Source organism: Cenococcum geophilum (assembly GCF_001692895.1).
Source record: "Cenococcum geophilum 1.58 unplaced genomic scaffold K441scaffold_10, whole genome shotgun sequence".
Lineage (NCBI taxonomy): Eukaryota > Fungi > Ascomycota > Dothideomycetes > Gloniales > Gloniaceae > Cenococcum > Cenococcum geophilum.
Window position 1 is genome coordinate 1,903,096 of NW_027137568.1, and position 19,184 is coordinate 1,922,279.

Genomic DNA, 19,184 nt, shown 5'->3' on the forward strand with positions numbered 1-19,184 from the left:
TCTATATAGCGGATTTTATTAAAGAGGTCTTTAGCGGTTCTTACCCGTTAGGTAAAGTTCTAGCGGAAGAGCTCTGCTTATAGGTAGGCTGGAAGATATAAAAACCAGAAGTCTACCTATTATTTAGGATTAATAAAAGGGGTATATAAAAAGAGGTCCTCTAAGCTATATATACGGGCTAGGAAGACGTTAAACCTCTAGTTCTCCTTTATAATAGCCATATAGTACATTATAGCGTTATTAAGGCGTCTTACTATAGGGTTCCTAATCTGGTCTTAGACTATAGTCTTAAATTTATCCTATAGTAAGGGACCCTTATTCTTAATGCCTAACCGGCGATAAACTAGTTAGGCGATTATCTTCTCTTTTGTAAGACCTTTAATGGCCTAGCGCGTGCGTCGCTTATAGTTATAGTTAGCGTTATTAACCTTAAATCGGTTCTTAACTGCGGCAATCTACTAGTTAAAATGCTATTAAGTAGTACCGCTAATATTAGGTGGTAACTTCTTAACTAGGGCGTCGAGATTTAATCGGCGTATACGTTCACTATGTAACTTATACTCTTTACTAAAGAGGCAATAGGAGGGCTTTATTAAATTAATAATGCTCTATAAGTTAGCTATTTTCTTAGCTAGCTCATCTAGCTCCTTTATATTAGCGGTATTAGGTAGGATACTAGTAATCTTACTAAGCTCCTGTTAAGCCTAGGTATATAAGTTAAACTAGTCTCCAGCATTCGTAGATATCTAATCGTTTTAGGATTCGGAGAATAGCTTAGATACTGCTGGTGTGCTTCTAGCGGTTTCGTCTACACTAGATCCTAAGGCGTTCTGCGGTCATATCGCTAGCGTATTACCGTTAGGTGCAGGCGTCGGTTTTCTTTTTAAAGGTATTATAGAAAAATTAAACCGGCTATCCTCCTAAGGGGATTGGTAAGGATTTAAATGTGAGGTAAGGATATGGATAGGGAGTCCAATAATAGAATAATGGGTATATTGTATAGACAGAGACGAATCCTTAAGGGAAAAGGAGGAGTCTGTGTGCGAGGTAGGAAGGGTTTTCCCTAGGCACGTGCAGAGCACGTGCCTCACGGGCGAGTCACCCCTAGGTTGCCTTAGGGTCGCCCATACCTTACGGCTATATAATTATCTACTTAGGTTTCACCTAACATCTAATAGATAACTTAGAGATAGGAGATATCTCTAAGGATAAAGATAAAGAGTAGGGGGATAGTATTATAGACCTTATATTAGTAATAATATAACTACTAAAGAGAGATATAAATAAGTTAGTTAAGATAGTATAGGAGGCGCTAAAACTAATTAAGCTATAGAATAAGGAGTAGCCGAGTTATGTAGCTAGTTATATTATAGGTTTAAAATGTAAAAATATAGGAATATAAGGATATAACGGACGTACTAACGTACTAACGTACCGACGTACTTAGCACATTTCTTAGGCGTAGTATTATATATTTAAAGGACTATAGTCCCTACCTAGATAGTCCTCTTCTTTATAGTCTTAGAATATAATTAGAGTAAATCTATTAGGCAACCTACTCTACTAGTTATATTTACGTTATTATCTTCTTGTTTGCCTATATACCTAGCCTATTACTAAGTTTACCGTAGTATTTCCTACAAGGCTTTATTATAAAAGTAATATTGCTACTATTTAAAGCAGTTAACTATAGCTAGTAGTTCCTTATTATAGATATAATACCTAACTTTAAGCCTTTAGAATTTTCTACTATAGGATACTACTAAGCTATAGCCTAAAGCTTATTATTATTAATTAATAATAGTACCGCTACTATACTATCCTTACTATTATTATTAAGCCCTACTTATAATAAGTATAGAGGTTTATTATTTTTATCTCTATTTTTATCTTTTATAGAGTAGTGGGATATATAGTTATACTATTTATAATTATTATATATTTTACTAAAGTGTCTAGGTACCTAATAATATAATAGAAATAAGTAGTAGTATAGGTAAATACTAAGGTATATAGGATATAAGTTACTTATTACCTAATTCTAAAATTATATAAGGATAGTATTAATATATAAAGGCTAGTATAAAGCTATTTAATAAGGGGAGATTGTGCTTTATATAAACTTTATATCCTGCTATAAAAGGGCTAGTAATATCTAGCTTTATAAATTATAATATTAGGGAGCGAACTATTACTATCCTATAATAAAGATAGGGTTAGTATTAGTACTAGTAAGGGTAATAGCAGCAGCAGTAGCGTTATAGTAGATTTTAAGTAATATACTATTGTGGTATAATATTTGCAGTATATAAGCTTTATAATATATACTCTTATCTTTATCTAAAGCCTAAGTATATATCTATAGATTAAAAGTCCTCTTTTGCTGACGGTTTAACAGCTTCTCTATATTAAGGGAGTCTAATATAGGTATAAAGAGTAGTAGGTCTGCTTTAGAAGCTATGGTGTTCGATAATTTATCTATACGATGTTGGGGTTAGGGTTTTTTGGGGGCTGCCAAGAAGATCTGCAAATATTACACATATGGCCAATATTCGCCAATATTCGCCAATATTGATTAGTAACAATATTGATCATTCTGATTGGCCAATATTGAAATTGAAAACCAGACTGGCTGCCGGAAAAGCGGGCTGAAGCTGAACACAGCATGCAACTGTAGCCTTATCTCAAGTCATGCAATGAAAGGCGAAAGGATCTCGAGTGGCTTAAGTCATGTATTGCTGTCGTCCACGGCCCTCATGCGGCTGAGCTTCCATACAAAAGTGTAAGCTGAGCATCCTTTTCTCCCCACAGCCGGACAAACAACACAAGGACTTCAACTAAGAAACGCTCTGTTACCATGGCCTCAAAAATGACGTCCTATTCCAAAATCGATGATATCTTGTATAAGGATGAAGCAGAGACGTCAGATAATGAGCCTGAAATCGACTTGGATGAGGCAATTGCTTTGACAGACCAACTAGCTACTAGCGATCAGACCACGCCAGCTGGAAGTCTGTCAGACTGGATAAAACGAGATTTGTAAGAACCCTGCATTGTCTGGACGGCCTTGCAATCGCTGTGCTCAATTCAACCAGTCTAAATCACGCCGCGTCGGAAGTCAACATTTCCCTCACCTGTCGAGTGTGCAAGGAACCAGGAGATGTCATAAACCTTTTCGCTTGTACCGATTGCGGGCGGAAAGGTATTTACCACAAGGAGAGGTGTTGGCAGCAATGGCCGGAACACGGGCAAGACTCATCATGCGATAAGGTGGAAATGCGAGAATATGTTTGGGTATCTTGGCTATATAACTCAAACATAACCCGTCCCAGACAAAAGGCACTACATAGGAAAGACATGTGGACAACCTGGTTCGGGGTTCCTCTCTTCCAGCGGAAACCATGCCTGTACACCTATCCTCGATTGCAGAACCTGCTGCAGCTAGGCGATAACGAGGACATTGGCGTCCAATATCCCAGCATGGTCTCTTTTTTCGGCGAAACTGGCGCGGGCAAAAGCCGATTGATCATGGCCCTTATTCGGAATGCTGGAGCCGTGGGAATGGACTTTGAAGTCCCCGTTCCAGGCAACCTGGTAGATTTTGCGAGATCAACAAGCGGAGACGTTCATATGTACGCTGATCCATGCACCCTTTCTACTGCTGTGCCACTTCTCTATGTTGGTATGTGCTTACCTCTAATTCTGGTCTGTGGTATGTCCTTACTAAATGCGTCGTCCTGCTTAGACTGCGAAGGCTTGCGCGGAACTCTCAATCCTACAGCAAAGCAGGATGTTTCATCCGAGACTCCGCAACGACAGCACCTACAAAAGAAGACACTCAAGCCTGCAGAACGGCCGAGCACTTTCGCTGTAGTTAAGGACAACATTGGAGCAGCATTAAAGGCTTCCAATCCCGTCAGAAAAAGCTACGCTCAAGAAGTTGAGGAGCACAGAAGAACCAGCTCGAATCGACCCTATATACAATGGGCAAACATCGTGCATCCGCCGATGTCGATACCCATCGGCATAGTACAACAACCAGACGAAGAACCACGAATTGATGACGAATCGGCCAACCTCATTGTCACAGAACTCTATCCACGATTGTTGTACACGTTCTCAGACGTAGTTTGCTACGTGACCACCAACATAAAGTAAGATAGGTAACATCTCGCCTTCTGTATATTCTGATTAGAATCTAAGGGCATCCGAATCTGATATCATGCATCTGTTTGAGTGGGCGTCAAGTGGCCACGAACGAACACTTAATCAGCACGTTCGCCCAGGCCTCGTCATCGTCGTGAATAAACTATCACCCGGCCAAGACGAATGGCTGGACGTCGACTACGCCACAAAGACTCTATTGAGCACATACCAGCTGTCCGGTGCTTTCGGCGCTCTCCGCAGAACATGGGCAAAACGGGGTAGGAATGTTGAATCTGCTGAAGATTTGATCCTCTGCTACTATGATTCTTTCCGAGTCGTATGCATTCCAAATTTTGCGCCAAGCAAGACAGACCTGGGATTGACCACGGCTTTAATGGTCTCACAACAGCTCAGAAGACTAGACGAGGAAATAAGAAGGTCAAGTCAGAGGCTTCGAAAGAAGAGGCTCCACGTCGGCATGAATTGCGACGTAGAAACCTTCAGCACATATGTCGAACATGCTTTCAACAGGCTCACCAAAGATCTAAGAGCTGCTATTGACTTTTACTACTTAGCAAGCTGCGACCCTCCTATTCCCTCTCGATTTAGCGAGCATCTCACCAACGTGATCGTCAAGCTCCTCGAGAGCGGGGACTATAAATACAGTCATTCGAATGAGCGCGGTCAAGAAGAACGTCTCTTGAAACATTTGATTCCTTACTTGGCGTGTTGCATTGCGTTCAATATCCCTTCCAGTGCTGAACCCTCAGGTAGCGTGAACTTCTGCTTTGTGATCGGACTTGACCGCTAATGACAGCTAAGAGAGGAAGGCAAAAGTCGACGAATTCGTCAATGAGGTCGAGTCTGCCTTAAAGGCCTGTCACTACAGGCACTGGCGATGCGAAGCCGTGAACGACGCCGGCTTTCGATGTAAGAATCGCGAGAACGGACACGAAAAAGGCCATCAATTCTTCATGTACGTTCCCGCGAGCCGCTCATTGCAACCGAAGAGGCGAGTGTCAGTGGAATTTTCAGTAAATGGAGACGACGCCAGTCTATCTTTGAAGATCGAACCTTTCCAGCACTCATTTAAAGCCCAGCCTGTGCTAGCGGCTTTATACATGGAAATAATGGTGGTTTTAGAGGCCCCCGAAGACGGCCGAATGCTAGCCATAACACAGAATGCTGTGTCAAGTGGGGTGTCCGATATCGTCAGCAACCGTTCCTGTCTGCTATGCCTCTGCAATTGTCCAATCTATATACTCCCATGCAGGGGTCGACAGCATACAATTTGTGAGGACTGCGTCCAGCGCTTCGGCACTTCCGAAGAAGGCCAGAGCTCCGGCTTGTGTCTCACAAAGTGCCCGTTGCGATGCGAATTCACGACGTCCCCGTGGCGTCTGAAGAAGAAACCAGAGACCGCTGGGGTTCGGGTGATAACTTTGGATGGGTGAGTACAGGCCGTAGATTCAAATATTCAATATTTGCTGATTAGGTTCAAGAGGAGGAATCCGAGGCATAATCGAGCTTCGTATACTGAAGGAGGTTGTCGCAGAAGTCCAACACGATATCCCAATCCAAGAGTTGTTCGATATTGCCATTGGAACAAGTACCGGTAAGCTCATCTTACGAAACCAAGGCGATAGGACTAATGTCTTCTCCAGGTGGAATCATCGCTCTTGGGCTGTTCAAGATGGACTGGAAGATCGATGAAGCCCGGGACAAGTTCATTTCGCTCGTCCAGAGAGCCTTTGCATCTCGAGAGCTTCTCACGGTCCCAGTATTCAAGAACTTCGCCCAACTGTTCTGTTCTTTCCGATACAAATCGGACGGCATTAATGGTGCCCTTCAAACCGCATATGGATCAACCCCGCTCTTTGGACAAACCGAGGGCGACTCCGACCGGGTCAAAGTGGGCGTCGTAGCGTCAAAACGCTCGCCCATCTCAAAACCATACTTGTTTGCAAACTATTCTCGGAGTCCAGCTGAGTGTAAGTCAAACTCTTTAATAGTTTAGTAATCGCGATCTAACAGTAGGTAAGGGGACTCTCTAGTAAGGTCCGATAAACCAGAAGAAGACCTACTTACCTGGCAAGCGTAAGTTGTGGTTAAACAATAACGATGCAAGTAACATATCTGATCTTTCATAGTGCGAGAGCCACATCTGCGGCACCAATCTACTTCAAAGAGTATAAACATGAGATCACTCAGGAGACCTACGTTGATGGAGCTCTATGCCGAAACAACCCTGTCCGTGTCGCGGATGAGGAGAGGAGACTAATCTGGCCAAAGGAGAACCATAGAGCGGACATTGTTCTTTCTATAGGCACAGGAATCCAGGCAAATGAAAATGGTGGCCCCATAATGCCCAAAAAGCGAGGTCTTGCGGTATCCGTCCGGAAAATGCTACCACATGGCCTCCGAAAGAACGTCATTACAGCCATTGACATGATTGAAAGCGTCACGGACTGCCAACGGGAATGGGAGAATTTCTTGAGGTCTAATAGGTCCCACATTAAGTTCCTCAAAGTGTGCCACCGTTTGAACGTCGGTTTGCAAGAGGAACCTCCCAAACTCGACGCGGTCAGCGATATGCACGACCTGGAAGCAGAAGCAATGCGCTACTTAGAAAAAGGCTCGATCAAGTATCTGGACACGTCGTACACGAACGCACGACAACACATCAAGACGGTGGCGCGGCGGCTGCTCGCGTCTCTTTACTACTTCGATCCCGCCCCGGGTTCCAGTACGTCGACTGCAAATACCGCGTCCGGTGGTAAAGCTAACATCAACTCTGGCTTAAACCACCGGAACATCGAGGGTTTCCTGCGCTGCCGCTTGAGCACACAGATGAAGTCCCAGTTTCAGTCACTTTCCCAGGAAGAGAAGCAATTCCGAGTCTGCGATGACAACAGAGCGACTTGGGAAATCCTGCCACCAACATTCGACAACGACACGTTCTCATCCAACAGATTGGATTTGCCGGTGAAAGACGGAGCTAGTTGGTGGATTGAGGTACAGTTTCCAAAGAGAAGTGAGGCGTGGGAACGAATCAGTGGGTTCTCATAGGATTTTCTGCGTACGGTAACATCATCGCCACAAGAGTTGAAATGCTCATTCTTAGCCGCGTATCACAGGCTGCAAAATGGTGCGGAACGATAATGCATAGTACAATTTGCAATTTCACAATTTAATGCGATAGCTTTACCTAGTCTATCTACTCGTAGCTGTTCAATATTCTAGAACTGGTGACTTAGAACAGGCCGCCAGGCAATGCACGCTTACAAAGCAATGCACGGCACCCCCCACCAAAATCCTTAAATTCGAAATCGTCAAATATCAACACCAACGCACCAGAATGGACTCAATTGAAGTTGCAATTGCCGATTTAAGACTTCAAGATAAGCCAAATATTACTGCCACTGCAAAAAAGCATGGGTGTAACCGTACGACTCTCTCCAAGCGCTTTCGAAATGTTACCGGATCCAGGGCCGCCGCGCACGATTCAATGAGATTACTCAATTAGATACAGTCAAAAGCACTTATATAATATATCAACGACCTTACCGAACGCGGGCTGCCCCCTACAGTTGCAATAGTTTAAAACCTAGCTACTGGAATTGCAGGAAGGCAGCCAGGAGCGCACTAGGCAGGCCGCTGGCTTCTTGCCTATAAGGACGAGCTTAAATCCGCATACCTTTTTCCAATCAACTCCGCACGCAAAAAGGATGATTCGGCGCTATATTACAGCTTATATTATAAGCTATTAGGCAGAAAGATAATTAAGTATAATATATAGCCAGGGAATACGTATAATATGGATAAAAAGGGCTTTCTTACCGGCTTCCGTAAAGAGGCTAAAAGGATCTTTTTAAAGAAGGCCTTTAACGCTAGAGGAGGTTAAAATATAAGCCAGGATGGAAATAGAGAGTGGGTTACTATATTAGCAACTATCTGCGCCAACTGAATAAGCCTATCGCCTAGTCTTATTTACTAAGCTATTTTAGGAAATATTTAAGATTCCTGGCTGCAGGATTACGACCCCAATAAATAAAGCTACTTTTTTAGCTTATTAGCAACAGGCTGGATAAATAATAAGCTAGACTACTTATAGTTAACAACTCTATTTAATCGTAAGATAAAGGCAAAAGCTCGGCTTGGCAGGGACTGGAGGCTGCTTGTCACAGTACGTGCGGAGGGTCAAGGTACGAGGTGACTGTATAACATTGACAAACGATGTCGTGCGAGGATCTATGTAGGAGGTGAGGTGGTATATATACACGTCGCTCAGGGGTCAGGTCCGTGCTCGTGTCATGACAACACTGAATCATAACAACGTGTCAGGTCAGTGCCGTGACACTGCTTATTGTTAACGGCTACGGCTCTTATATTAATATAAGGTTTATTAATTACTGTTACAAGCACAAGATCTTACTAGCTGTTTATCCACCTTATTTAACGCATAGATTGCAGCCTCTTAATGTCTCTCTTTTCTCGCCGCTTGCTATATTTTATAGCTAAGAGTTAAGCCAGTTTTCCGCCAATTCTAAAGGGTTTACGCGCCTTATAAAGAGAGATTTTTTCTAACTATTCTAGGTGGCCTATAAGAAAGCTTTTATGGCTAAGAATATCTAAAGTGGCTAGGAAAAGACCGGTATTTACCCTTTTAAGCCAGAGGTTATTTTGGATAAGGGAGCGTTCGGTTGCAATCTGGAGCTTTTCAATCTGACATTGATCTGTGCTTTCTTCCGGCAGAAAAGGACGCGTTCCTTCCTAATTTGGTACGTGTTTGTGGCTTTGTAAAAGCACGGGCATGTGCAATCTGGAGGCTCCAGATTGAACTGAATCTGAAATCTGGAATTTGGACCTCCAGATTGAACTGACGCCAAGACCTTCAGTTCAGAAGCTTCATACAGTAAAGTTGCCAATTTTTAGTGTTCTTTTAGCGTGTAATTCTGGCGTTCTTCGAGCGGTGAGAGGAACATCAAAATTTTGAGGCTGTGCAGGCAAAATCACTCCGAATCAACGGATTCTGAACTGAATCTAAGGCCTCCAGATTGCAACCGAACGCTCCCTAAGTTTATATTAAAAGAAGCCCCTATAAAGAAAAGGCCTAGATCTAGTAAGCCTTTTAAGTTAGTGTTAACTACTACCGACTGGAGGAAGATTAAGAGGAAGCTTAAGGCGGTAGTTACCAATATATTTGCCCCTAAAGTATAACAGCTTACCGATACAATATACAGTCTAGCAGCCATAAATATTCTCCTTATATTACGTATTCGAGGCTACTAGCGAGCTCTTAAGAATAAATAGAAGAAGCGCTAACGCTAGAAGCCTCTCCTTTATAAGCTCGCCGCGCAGAACGATAGTAGTGCTATATTTTATAGTCTTAAGAAGGTATAGGAAGCTTGTAATCTTCTCGTCTAATAGGAGGAAGATAGGAAGTATAAGGCAGCTCTTAAAACTAATAAGAAGCTTTAAAGGCAGCTATAGAAGGATAAGAAGAGGCGTTTAATAAAATAAAGAAAGTAATAGTGGGTGTATAATAAGGAGTAGCGGGAGAAGGAAGCTTAGGCTAGGAAGCTTGCTATATAGGAGGCCAAGAAAGCTAAATAACTTAAGCGGCAACTATAAAGCGATGCTAAATAGGTAAGGGGGTAAAAAGGAAGTAGAATAAGGTTATATTAAATATAGAAAAAGATGAAATTGTTAATATATATAAGGAGGAAGTGGTAAAGGCGGAAACAGCTAGTATATAACCTTAACGCCAGAAACGCTTGCTAAGCAATCTTAAGGGTTATAAAATAGATATAGCCTAATTCAGTGACTTTTAGAGCCTTTCAAACTCTAGAGATTAATTTAATTTGATGATTTATATAGGTGTAAAAAGCCTCGTCTTTTACATCAATTTAGGCTTAAGGACTGTATATTGCTTTATAAGCGTATATTACCTAGCGGCCTCTTCTAATTCACCTTCACATTGCCCTAGCAGGATTGGAAGGTATTATTAGCGCATATTCTAATAATAAAATACTTAAACTATTATAGAAAAGCTCGGCGCTCTTTATTATTAAGTCTTCGTACTTATTAGAGTATAAATACTTATTCGAAATAATCCGGCAATATTAGTTCTTTATCTATCCTACGGTCACTACGCATAAGTAAATTACATTATAAATTGCAGTAAAATACTACTTTTATAGTAAATTATAATAGATTTACGGAATTTTTAGATATATAATTGGTGGGATTTTAATTAAGCTTATTTAATTTTAGGCTAGGTTATATAAGATAGCGTTAACTAACTGTATAGAGATTAATATTGCTAATAATACTAAGTATATATCTCGCAAGTTCTGCTAAGGCGCTAGTAGTAGGCGAGCTAATAGCGATTTTCCATCCCAGGGATAGAAAATCCTAATTAGTTGGCTAAAGTTAGGATTAGTAGAATATGGCAATATTATAGTAGAATTTGGTAGGTAACGCGCCTAGCGCCGTTATATTACCCCCTCTTTAAAAAAAGCCTACCCTTAGGCTTAGTTAGAATAAGCTAGTACTAGACTTATAAAGCGTAAGATAAAAAGGAAAAAAAGGTATAAGTATATCCTAACTAAGTATAAAAAAGGATTATAAGTTATATAGAATATTAGGCTAGAAAGGGTTACCGCTAAAAGCCTTACTAAGGATCTAACTAATTAAAGAACTTTAACTGGTAGGTAAAGTTCCTAAATATCTAAAGGTCTTATATAATACGTAAACTTGGGCAAACGCGTATTATAAGACTTTATACTTTATTTAGACTAGGGCTTTAGGGCGTTTTTATCTCTATACTCTTCCGGTAGCCTATTATCTTTATTATACTAGTATTCTATCTACTTATTTAGGTATTTTAGGGGTTTAGATATATTAGGGTATTAGTTATAAAACTCTTTAAGCTTCTAGGGGCAGCCTATAAAGTTTTAAGTAAGGTACTAAGTTAGATCTAGGTTATAGCCCCCTATTAAATATAGTATTTTAGTATTCCCTATACTAGCTTATAGGCTAGTATTTTATTAACTTTCTACTTATTATAGCTATTAACTTAAATTAGTAGGGGAGGTTTACTTCTTTATCTAGGTAGTAGGCTATTTATAGCCTTTTATAGCTTATCTAGTAAAAAAAATAGGGTAAACCTTAATTAACTCTAGGAGCTTTACCTTTATTAGCATTTTATTAAAATGCTAAGATCCTAGAGGCCTCCTAATAGGATTTTAATTTTCCTAAAGGTTTTAATTATCCTAATAGGCTCCTAGTAGGCTCCTAGTAGGCTCCTAGCAGGCTCCTAATAGGATTTTAATTTTCTTAATCGTCCTATTAGGGTTTTAATAGGAAATTAGTATTTCCTAATTATCCTAATAGGTTTTTACTAGGATCTTTAATTTCCTAATTATCTTATTAGGGTCCTAATAGGAAACTAGTATTTTCTAATTATCTTAATAGGCTCTTAATAGGAAACTAGTATTTCCTAATTATCTTATTAAGTTCCTGGCAGAATACCCCTAAGCAATACCCCTTTTACTTCCCCCCCCTAAAGCGATACCTATGCACATACCCCTTAAGCAATACCCCCCTAATGCAATACCTTAGGTGCGCGCGCGCGCAATATAGTGCTATTAGGCGCGATATATAGTGCTATTAAGTCCCCGCTATATTTTTAATAGCTTATACATACCCTACCAAGTTACCCCCTTTATAGCCACCTTATTTTTTACCCTTCCTTATATCCTCCCTACCTTAGGAAACACTATAACGGCAGCTAGTAGATAACTGTCACCGTTACTAGACGACTGTTACTATTACTAAATAACCGTTGCCAGAACCTAATAACCGTTATTAGAACTAGACGACGACCGTTACCAAAACTAAATAATAACCTTTTAAATAACTAGCCAGTAAATACCACGAACGATTTAATCGATTAAATTTAATATTGGTCTATTACTAAATTAAATTAAGGCCTCCTAGGGAGGCACCCTAGACGACTACTATTTAAATATATAGCTAGCGAACGGCTATAGAGAACGATCTAGATTAATTAGAGCCTTTAATTAGGCCGAGCCCTTCCCTAAATTAAATTAGATACTAATATAGGTAGACAGGCAAACAGGTAGATAGGTAGATAGGTAAGTAGGCAGGTAGGTAGGTAAATAGGTAGGTAGGCAGGTAGGCAGGCAGGTAGGCAGGCAGGCAGGCAGGTAGGTAGGTAGGTAGGTAGGTAAGAGAGGACCATTACCAGAACTAGACGATTGATTTAATTAATCGAATTGAATTAAACTAGAGCCTTAATATTAACCCGTTACCAAATAAGGCACCCTAAATAACTACTGTTTAAATATACAGCTAGCAAACGCCTATAGAAAACGATTTAAATTAATATAATTAATTATAATCGAATTAAGCAGATCCTTCAATTGGGCCGACCTTTTCCCCAAATTACAGATATAGACAGGTAGGCTTACCTTAGCAAGCTTAGACTATAGAATCAATTAGCGGATATCGCTAACCTTTTTTGTCAAAAAGTTGATTCTATGGTCTGAGAGACTTTCGCAAGATTTATTAAGCGGTCTAACTTGTTTTGTATATAGAACGGTTACCTTCTTTAACAAAATTAATCTACACCCCTATAACAGCTATTATCTTAAAAATACTATTAAATTAATCCGCAGAAGCGGCTTTATAATCGATTAATATATCTACCCTATTAGCCTCCATAATATTAAGTAGAAAGCGCCGCCGAACGGGTAATATATTAATAATTAAATCCCCCGCTCCCACTATAAACACAATACTAGTTAACCGGCAGACGCCTATTTAAACGCTAGCTAGAGCATCCGCCAAGTAGATATCGCGCCTAGTAATAAAGAAAGAGAAGGTTAGAGTTATTTTAGAGCATTTACGGGGCTAGGGATAGTCCTTTAGTAACCTTTCTTTGGCGTAGCGATAGCATAGTGCTAGTAAAAGACAACGCTTAAAAAAGAAGAAGGTAAAGGAGCTTATTATTACCCTTTTAGGGGATAAGGAAACCCGTAATGCGATTAAGGAGGCTATAGATATTTATTTGGAACTAGTTAATGCGGTTATAAATATCCTTCGTAAGGAGCTTTGTAATCTTTAGCAGAAGACAGTTATTTTTAGCCTATAGAAGTCAGATCTTAAGTTTAACGACGTTTAACTCTCGCAGGGCTATAAAGCAATTAGCTAATATGCCCCTTTACTCTACTAACTAATAGAAGGATTATTAACATAATTAAGAAGTAATAAATCGCGAAATCCGTATCTAGGGCGGAGTATTCTTCTTATATCTATCCTTTTATTAGGCCGCGCTCAAAACTCTACTAACTATTTTACTTAGCTTCTTAGTCTTTATCTTTAAGGTATAGGTATAAAGTATTAGGTTCTATTACTGCTTTATAGACTAAAACTTATTAACGGATATTAGATACTTAACTCCTAAAAGATAAAATTAGCTAAACGCTCTAAGGAAGGTTATAATATTAGTGGCGAATATACTAGCGCTAACGTTATTAAAATCCACTCTTAATAATATCTATATTATATACAATAATTTTAACTACCTTAAGCAATCGCGATATTAGTTAGCTAGAGATACTAGTGTTTTCCATTCCTATACTACTAGAAAACTTATCTGCGGATCTTATATTCCCCCTAGTAGCCTTCTTTAAAGTATACTATATAACTAGGTATAGCTTTAGATTAAGGATATTGCTAAGGCGCTACGTAACACATATAATAGCGTTTAAAATTAGATATTAATTTTTATAATTATAGATACTCTCTAAAACGCGTATCTAGCTACTATAAATAGTATTTTTAAATCTAATACCAAACTTAAATATCTGTATATGCTAAAGATTAATATTTTACTATTTATAAAGACAACTTATATAAACCTAGGCCCTATTATAGAGAGCGAGGCTTTTATAAATGGTAACTACTATATACTTAAAACAATCTTCCTAGAGTAATTATAGCTTAATCGCAATAATAATTTCTAAAACCAATTATATATAGTATATAGTAATTAGAAAACTATAAAGCTTATCTATACCTATAAGCGGAAGCGGGCAGAGGCTGCGCTCTTATATAATAGCTACTATTGGGTACTACCTATTTTAGGTCTTTAGTACCTCTAGTTAAACTTTCTATATATAATTATAAGGACTTTCTTTAGTAGTAAGTAATATATATAGCAGTACTCTACGCTCTACACTTATATAAATTACCTTAGGCGATAAAATATTCCTATAGAGCGCCCTTTTTTTTACTATCTTAAGGAGCTAGTACTGTATAGTTTTAATACCTATATTATTGCACTCTCCTTAATACATATCCGCGATAGGCTTAACATCTATAAAGAAGGTGCGGTTAAAAGATATATTAGATCTTTAACGCCTAAGCAGTTTCTATAGCATATTAAGAATATCCGCGTAGTAGGTTTTAGCTCCAAAGTCGGCCGTAAGGCTAATTATTGGTTACACAAGGTGATATCACGTAGCTACGGTTCGTAGATAGTATAATGATTGTTGTTCTATTGATATAGAAAGCAAAGGATCGTAAGGATCGCAGTGCCTAAGTAGGGGGCTGATAAGTCACCATAAGGGTGACTAATTAGAGACATTATAACCACGTAACCTCTATCCATATATTCCGACACTGGCAGTTCTTTCTTTATACTTGTGGCGCTGTAGGAAGGTAGCAAGGCAGCGAGGCAGTAAGGCAGCAAGGCAGCAAGGTGTCGGTTTAGCTAGAGGTGGAAGCAGCAATAGTCTGTTTAGGTAGTAGTATGGTACCAGCAGCGGTGGTAATAGTAGTTAAGCATAGAGCTTGTCTATTAGTCGGTCGGTTAATTATAGGCGTATAGGCACAATCATTCGGTCGGTAGATCGCAGGCGTATTAGCATAATAGTTGTTATTTAGGTAGCAGTATGGTGTAAGCGTTAGGTAGTTCCATAATAAGTTCGTTTATTTAACCTACCCCTTTATTATATTATCCGCAGGGTGCTTAATTGCGGCTAAAGTTTCGGTAGTAGTTTCGGCCTTAATCTTAATTGTAGTAGTATAATACTAGTATAGGGTCAGTTCCGTAGGCAGATCGGCACGGAGTCTTATTATAGGGTTGGTTTGTAGGCGTTACGGATATTACTACAGATATTGCGGATGTTATAAATATTGCGGGTATTGCAGATCGGATATTGTAAATATTGCGGTAGAAACAGGTAGGCGCGTATAAGGTATTACGGGGTATCCTATAACAGCAATATAGGTATAAGCCTATCTGGGCTAGCGGAATCGTTAATAGCCCTAATAGCCATCTGTAAGGTAAGCTCTCTAATAGTACTTTTAGCAATTCTTCTTTATGCTTTGCCTGCGTAACTATACCGTCCTAACCGCTTCCTCCCTATATTACTCTCTCTTTACTTATCCTTTACAGTACCCTCCACAAGAACTTCCTGTCTAAATTATACTGGTAGCCACCTCTATAGCTATCTTAGGAACCGCAGAATCCTCCTCTATATTAGCTATAGCTATATCTATATCCTCTACCACATTCTTCTTACTAGTAGGTTAGGGTATCGTTTATAGATCTAGCTTATTATACCAGTTATCTAGGTATAGTAGGGGTTAAAGGAAACATCTCGGCGCTTAAGTTAAACGGGGTTAAGAATCTCTGGTAGGACAGAGCTTAAGGCACAGGTTAAGGTACAGCAGCTTAAGGAACTTAAGGTGTTTAATAGCCTAAGGTTATCTGTAGTGGTTGCTGCGGAGATTACTACGGAGATTGCTGCGGAGGTTCTTGCGGAGGTTCTTACAGAGGTTCTTACAGAGGTTCTTACGGAGGTTCTTACGGAGGTTCTTGCGGAGGTTCTTACGAAGGTTACTTTAAAGCTTATTGCGGAGCTTAATGCGGAGGTTATTACGGAGCTTAAGGCACGGGTTAAGATACGGCAGCCTAAGGAACTTAAGGTATTTAATAGCCTAAGGTTGTCTATAGTATTACTTATAGCTATCCATTATTAGGATTCCCCCAAGAGTTAAACTTCTTTTGGTGCTCAATCTCTTATAGAGTCCATTTGTGCTCTTTTTCTGCGTTAAGGACTTACTAAATATTGTCTCTAATAGTACCCCCATTTATAGGTATAAACACTCCATTCTCCTATAGGAAGTCTTAAAATTCTAAATAATATAAATATTGCCAAGTGCCTAGGTGTCGGCAGTCCATCCTATAAAATCCTCCCTAAAATATTCCTACAGCTATAAATCGGCGTAGTATCTACTTTGGTAAAATAGAATACGGTGTAGGAGAAAGCCGTTAACTTATTTTGCGGTATAAGTTGTTATGTTAATAGTAAATTTATCCTAATCTTTATCGATAAGTTTCGTGTACGCAGCTACCCCTAGTAGTAAGGAGTCTCTCCAGTTATTTAAAATGGCTGTAGCCATATTTTCGGAGGAAGGGAAGTATTGTTAGTATAGGGATTGTCGTTTGGTGTAGGGATTGTCATTTGGTGTAGGGATTGTCGTTTGGTGTAGGGATTGTTGTTTAGTATAGGGGTTGTCGTTTAGTATAGGGGTTGTCATTTAGTACGCGTTCGTGATGTATAATTATCGTTTAGTACGCGTTCGTCGTTTAGTACGCGTTTATGACGTGTATTTGCGATTATAGGGCTTAAAACCAGTTCTGGCCTTAAATCGCGAAGACTCGTAAAGCGTATTGTTCTGCGTAATAGACGCAAGAATCTATAATCTTGGAAAGGCTTAGGACCAGTTCTGGCCTTTAAATCCTTAGATTCATAGAAGAGTTCTATTTAAGGTTTAGGACTAGTTCTAACCTCAAAAAACAGCTTCCTCTAGCACGAGTAGCACTAGTACAGTGGCTTATCTCTTCTTGGTGGAATACCTAGCTGCTCTATAATATAACAGTGAAGTTAACTACTAATTAGTGTTGGTTACACAAGGTAATATCACGTAGCTACGGTTCGTAGATAGTATAATAATTATTATTCGATTAATATAGAAAGTAAAGGATCGTAAGGATCGCAGTGCCTAAGTAGGGGGCTGATAAGTCACTATAAGGGTGACTAATCAGAGACATTGTAACCACGTAACCTCTGTCTATATATTCCAACACTAATAAATTAGTTTATCCGCAGCCCTCTGCCTATAAAGGTTCTCGGATTATAAATTAATTACTTATAATATTTAGCTCCGCTACTATAAGCTAGCCTACTTAGATTATTAATATAGAGTTCTTTAATTATATTCGGTATTTATAAGTAGTTAAAATATATAAAGTATTAAAATACGCTATTAAGCATATAATTGCCTACCTTTACCTTTACTTTGCCGGATTAAGGAGCAATAACTATATATTTAAAATAATGTACTTCTAAAGGTTAATTATAACAGAGGCGTATAATCTAGTACTTTAGTAGGCCGTACTAGTAAATAGGCTAGTTAATAATCACGGAGAGCTAAATAGCTTTTTTAAAGCCAATTAACTTAATAAACTACTAAATCTTTAGCTAAAGGAGTTACTCTAATTACGCGGAAACTTAACCTTTAGAGTAAACTCTCTATTTAGGTAGAGTATTTTTACTATAAGCTATACTAAACCTCTTTATACTAAGTTTAAGAACGCGTTTAGTAAGCGGACGATATCTAATTATATAATTAAGTCTCTAGCGGTTAATATCTAGTCCCTTACAAATATAATTGCTAAGGACTTAATTATACGTTAGTATATACAGGACGTTAGGTTTAAGGCACCTACTATTTTTTAACTTAGATTAGAGCGGCTCTTATAGGGCGGCATTACTAATTTTAATATACGGATATCTTATATTAGCGGTTTACTATACAACCCTTATAAGGACGGATTTAATAAGGCTATAGATAATATACTAGAGGACTTTTAAATGCTTAGGCTTATAGTACGTTTCTATCTTAATATATTAATTAAGTTCTTTTTATTAATATTAACTTTAGCTAGCATATAATCTTCTTAGTGCGTAGCATATAACATAGCAGTAGGCTGTTTTATAGTGCAGATATATAAATATCTTCATCTTAGCTTATACGGATATTATAATATTAATTAAGTATATCTATTAAATATAAGGTAAAGACTTGGTTCCTATATATATAGTAGCAAAAAGGTATAAGCTACTATTTTATTATCGTAAACTAGCAATAATAGCTAACCTACAGTAAGAGCTAACTTATATCTACTTATATTTAATATCTAGTAGCCTAGCATTACGTATAAATATAATAACACTACGCCTTAGGAACGCAAGCTTATCCTTTATCTTACTTAAAAAATCTTTAAACTTATTAAACTAGCGATCCATAGCTTAAACATCTTTTACTATATTAGTTACCCGTTTATAAACTATATTAATATATATAGAAATAGTAATTACTAAATACACCCTAATAGACTCGGCGCTAGCGAAAGCGGTAGCAGTAATAGCAGCACCTAGCGTGCTAGTAATTGGCAAAAGGGTTAAAGAAGCGGCAGTAAAGTAGGTGCCCCTACGGCTGTACGTACTGCTATAAGTAGAAGTCTTAATAGGAGGGGAGGTCTTAGTAGGGGGAGGCATAGTGGTGTAGGCGGTAATAGTGCGAGAACAAAGCTATGCGGATATTAGCAATATCTATATTATTAAGATGCGGATAGTATACCTTCTTAGTAGGTATTTTAGCTGGACTACTAGCAGAAGCTAATTGCGTATATTTTCTGCCCTAAGGTATAACCGGCTCCGGATTTAATAAAATCTCCTATACGTGTATTAGCTGATAAAATAATAATATACTATTAGTACGTACCTTTCTACACAACCTACTACCTACATAATATCTTAAGCATGTACCCCTAAAATATGGCCTAAAGTCCTTCTTATAAACGCGATATTTATAGCTATACTTCTTATATAGAGTATATAGCGGATTACGTAGCTTACTAAAGCTACCCTTAA

The 19,184-nt window shown here is 38.7% G+C and overlaps 2 protein-coding genes across 2 annotated transcripts; both read left to right on the forward strand.

Moving 5' to 3' along the window:
- Window positions 1–2,690: 2,690 nt before the first annotated feature.
- On the forward strand, window positions 2,691–7,358 carry K441DRAFT_606231 (uncharacterized protein). Its single transcript, XM_067645395.1, has 9 exons — window positions 2,691–3,039; window positions 3,096–3,682; window positions 3,746–4,154; window positions 4,204–4,916; window positions 4,969–5,596; window positions 5,649–5,761; window positions 5,811–6,137; window positions 6,189–6,243; window positions 6,297–7,358. Exons 1-9 carry the CDS (start codon window positions 2,858–2,860, stop codon window positions 7,213–7,215), a joined length of 3,933 nt encoding a protein of 1,310 aa, XP_067506785.1. The 5' UTR covers window positions 2,691–2,857; the 3' UTR covers window positions 7,216–7,358.
- Window positions 7,359–7,504: 146 nt separating this feature from the next.
- K441DRAFT_548449 (uncharacterized protein) lies at window positions 7,505–7,672 on the forward strand (the record flags this gene model as incomplete). The annotated part of the gene is made up of 1 exon (XM_067642959.1): window positions 7,505–7,672. The coding sequence occupies one exon, from the start codon at window positions 7,505–7,507 to the stop codon at window positions 7,670–7,672; it is 168 nt and encodes a 55-aa protein (XP_067506786.1).
- Between the last annotated feature and the right edge of the window lie 11,512 nt (window positions 7,673–19,184).